At 69.0% G+C, this 3729-nt stretch overlaps 1 protein-coding gene across 1 annotated transcript; it reads left to right on the plus strand.

The window, feature by feature from the left end:
• Positions 1 to 1648: 1648 nt before the first annotated feature.
• SP5 (Sp5 transcription factor) lies at positions 1649 to 3306 on the plus strand. Its single transcript, XM_074145657.1, has 2 exons — positions 1649 to 1699; positions 2254 to 3306. The coding sequence occupies exons 1-2, from the start codon at positions 1649 to 1651 to the stop codon at positions 3304 to 3306; spliced, it is 1104 nt and encodes a 367-aa protein (XP_074001758.1).
• Positions 3307 to 3729: the final 423 nt, after the last annotated feature.

A 3729-nucleotide genomic window follows, 5' to 3' on the forward strand; every position in this document is an offset into this window, starting at 1 on the left:
CCCCCCCCCGCCCCAAGATAGAGCTGAACGTCCCCTTTTGGTACCTGGCCAGCCAGGCCGGCTCACGCGTTTGCGGTGGCCTCGGAGCAGATGGGGAAGCGGCGAGGAGAGGAGCGCGCTTCCAGGGCCCCCGGCGGAGCGCGGTGCCGAGCGGCCCGCGGAGGGGCGCGGGGGCCCGCCTGCCCCTTGCTGGGCGGCGCGGTGCGAGGGGTCCCGCCAGCTCTGCCGACCACCGAGCGCAGCAGCAGGCGGTGGCGTTAAGCCGTGCCCCAGATGTGCTTGGTGGTGGCTACCGGGGAAATAGCCCCGCACGTGGTCCAAAGAAAAGCGGGTTAGACATAAGCACGCACGTATATATGTATATATATACACAGGCCGAAAGGTGAGGGGTGAGGGAGCAGAGCCCTGGGGCCCGAGTTTGGCTTTGTGGCAGGAGGTGGGCGAGAGGGTGGCGGCACAGACCCGGTAATAAGGTCCGTGCTCCCGCGGAGCCCCCCGGACCCGCTCTCGCCCCCGGGCCAGGCCAGGCAGGCTCCCGCGGACGCGCATCCCGCCTCCAGAAACGCCACCAAGAGAGATCCTGTCTTCCTTTAAAGAAAATACGTCTTTTACACCCGGCCCCCGCTAGGGAAGAGGAAACTTCTCCGTTCGGTTTCTCGGCTGGCCGGTTTGTCGGTGTGTCTGTCTGCGGGAGTGGTCGCTGCCGGTGTCACCCCGCCGTCCCCCCGAGCCCGGCCGGGCGGGGGCTCCCGATAACACAGGGTTAGCGCCGGCTGAGCGGAGCGAAACCAAACCCAGCTACCAGAGGGGAAAATGTGCGGTTGTTTGCGGAGTCATACCGAGGGCATATCCCTCAGCCTCGGGGGAAGGGCGGGCGGAGGGAGGGAGCGGGGAGGAACCACCGACAATTACTCCAGGGAAGTTTTACGACTGGGATCGACCGGCCCCGATCAGGTGAACTCGCTGTGCTCCTGTTACTTTGAGTCATCAAACACTATCAGCGGAATCCGGAGGCAGATTTCGCGGGCGATAACAAAGACACATTGTCACTTTAGGGCTCTGCTACAAATCCTTAATTGCAAAAAAAAAAAAAAAAAAAAAAAAAAGGAGGGGAGATCCAGTGTCTTGTACATCCAATGCGAGGGTCTCCAGGCGGTAAGGGGTCCTTTGATCAAGAAAATCCAATTATTTGTGTATATACATTTCCCACATAGTGATTACTTCATTAATTGTCCCGCCTTTATCTCCTCCCTTCCCATCCCCCCTAATAATCAGTTCTTTTATCCAGACCAACAAACACACCATAGGAGCTTTGTGGATTCAAAGGATTTGCTTTCGCTTCTGAAAGAGCCGCTATTCTTTGATGATTGGGTAGCGGCAAACTTCAAAGCCATAAATCTTCCCTCTGACTGGCTGGCGGCCCAGCAAAGTCCTTATCAAATTCTTGGAGGTGATCCTGGTGCAGTCAGACAGTCCGCGGAGATCGTGCAGCGCGGGGGGGGTGGGACAGGCACAGAGGCGAAGAGATCAGAGGGAAGAGGAGAGAGAGAGAGAGAGAAGGAAACTGGGCAGCTCCTCGTCTTCCCCTCGGCGTCTCCATGCCTCGGCGGTGCCCCGGCGCCTTCCCCTCGCCCCAGGCGCAGTAGCCATGGCCGCGGTGGCTGTCCTCCGGAACGACTCCCTCCAGGCTTTTCTCCAGGTCAGTACCCGCGCCCGGGGCTGCTCGCAGGGCGCCGCGACCCGCGTTGCGGGGGGGGCCAGCTGGCGCTTGCTGCCTCCTTCCCGGGGTTTCACCCCCGCGGCGGCCCGGGAGAGGTGGGTAGGGTCCCCCTGCGGGGGGGAAGAGGCCGGGCTCGGGCTCCTCGGGCCGGCAACTTCCCTCTCCCGCCAGGAGCCTGGCGGTAACTCCAGGCAGCGTCCCGGGGCAGGGCGGGGGGAGCACGGGATGGACGGATGCGGGGCGGGGGCTGCCCCCTGACCGCAGCGGCCGCTTCCCCGGCGCCCCCGGCCCAGGAGAGGTGGCGGAGCCTGTCCCCGGGCGGGGCGGGGGGGGCCGGGCTCGCCCTGCCCGCTCGGCCGGAGCTGTTTTCGGGCAGCTCGCCGCCCGTGCGGGAGCGGCGGGCGGCGCGGGCAGAAGGCGCAGAAAGTTTCCCGCGGGCGGCGCGGCCGCTCCCGCGGGTCGGCGGCGGCGGGCGGCGAGTAACGCGCTCTCCTTCCTTCCTCCCTCTCTCCCTCCCTCCCGCTCCCGCGCAGGACCGCACCCCCAGCGCCTCCCCAGACTTGGCCAAGCACTCGCCCCTGGCTCTTCTGGCCGCCACCTGTAGCCGGATCGGACAGCCGGGCGCGGCGCCCTCGGATTTCCTGCAGGTCTCCTACGACCCGACGCTGGGATCCCCCTCCAGGATCTTCCACCCGTGGAGCGGCGAGATGCCGGCGCACTCCCCGGGGGGGCTGCCGCCGCCGCACCCCAGCCTGGGGCTGACTCCTCAGAAGAACCACCTGCAGCCCTCCTTCGGGGGGGCGCACGAACTGCCCCTCACCCCCCCGGCGGACCCCTCCTACCCCTACGAGTTTTCCCCCGTCAAGATGCTGCCCTCCTCCATGGCCGCCCTGCCGTCCAGCTGCCCCCCCGCCTACGTCCCCTACGCCGCCCAGGCCGCCCTGCCGCCCGGCTACTCCAACCTGCTGCCGCCCGCGCAGCCCTGCCGGCAGCTCTCCCCCAACCCGCCGCCCGAGGACATTCCCTGGTGGAGCATCCAGCAGGCCGGCGCCCCGGGCGGCTGCGGCCACCGCTTCCCCGCGGCCGCGGCCCTGCCGCGGAGCCTGGTGCTGGGCCACTCGGACTTCGCCCAGTACCAGACGCAGATCGCTGCCCTGCTGCAGACCAAGTCTCCCCTGGCGGCCACGGCCAGGAGGTGCCGCCGCTGCCGCTGCCCCAACTGCCAGTCGGCGGCGGGCAGCGCCCCGGAGGCGGAGCCGGGCAAGAAGAAGCAGCACATCTGCCACATCCCCGGCTGCGGCAAGGTGTACGGCAAGACCTCGCACCTGAAGGCGCACCTGCGCTGGCACACGGGCGAGCGGCCCTTCGTCTGCAACTGGCTCTTCTGCGGGAAGAGCTTCACCCGCTCCGACGAGCTGCAGCGGCACCTGCGGACTCACACGGGCGAGAAGCGCTTCGTCTGCCCCGAGTGCGGGAAGCGCTTCATGCGCAGCGACCACCTGGCCAAGCACGTCAAGACCCACCAGAACAAGAAGCTGAAGGCGGCGGCGGACGGCGTCAAGCGGGAGGACGGCCGCGACCTGTGACCGCCGGGCGGCGGGGCGGGACCGGCCCGGCACCGCACCCGCGGGCCGAGCTGAGCCGCGGCGCGGCGGGGAGCTGGGCTGAGGGCGCCCCGCAGCCGGGGGCCGGGCGGCGGCGGGAGGGAGAGGGGCGACCGGCGCTCGGACTCGCGTCGGGCCCGGCGAGCGGGAGCTCGGCTCGGCTGGAGGCGGCGCCGGGAGGAGCCACGGCCCCCGCGGACCCTCAGGCCCGGGACTAGACGCTCGTAGGGGCCGCCGCGGTCCCCCGTCCCAGGACAGGCGCCCTCCCCGCCCCGGGGCGCGGCCGAGGGGAGGCCGCGGGCGCTGGGGCGGGAGCGGGGCCGCCCCGGCCGCCGCCGCGGGGGTCGGGGCTTGTGGGCGCCCGGAGGTGAGGCGGCAGCGTCGGTCCGGCCGTGCCGGGGCTCA

Source organism: Numenius arquata, chromosome 3, assembly GCF_964106895.1.
Source record: "Numenius arquata chromosome 3, bNumArq3.hap1.1, whole genome shotgun sequence".
Taxonomy (NCBI): domain Eukaryota; kingdom Metazoa; phylum Chordata; class Aves; order Charadriiformes; family Scolopacidae; genus Numenius; species Numenius arquata.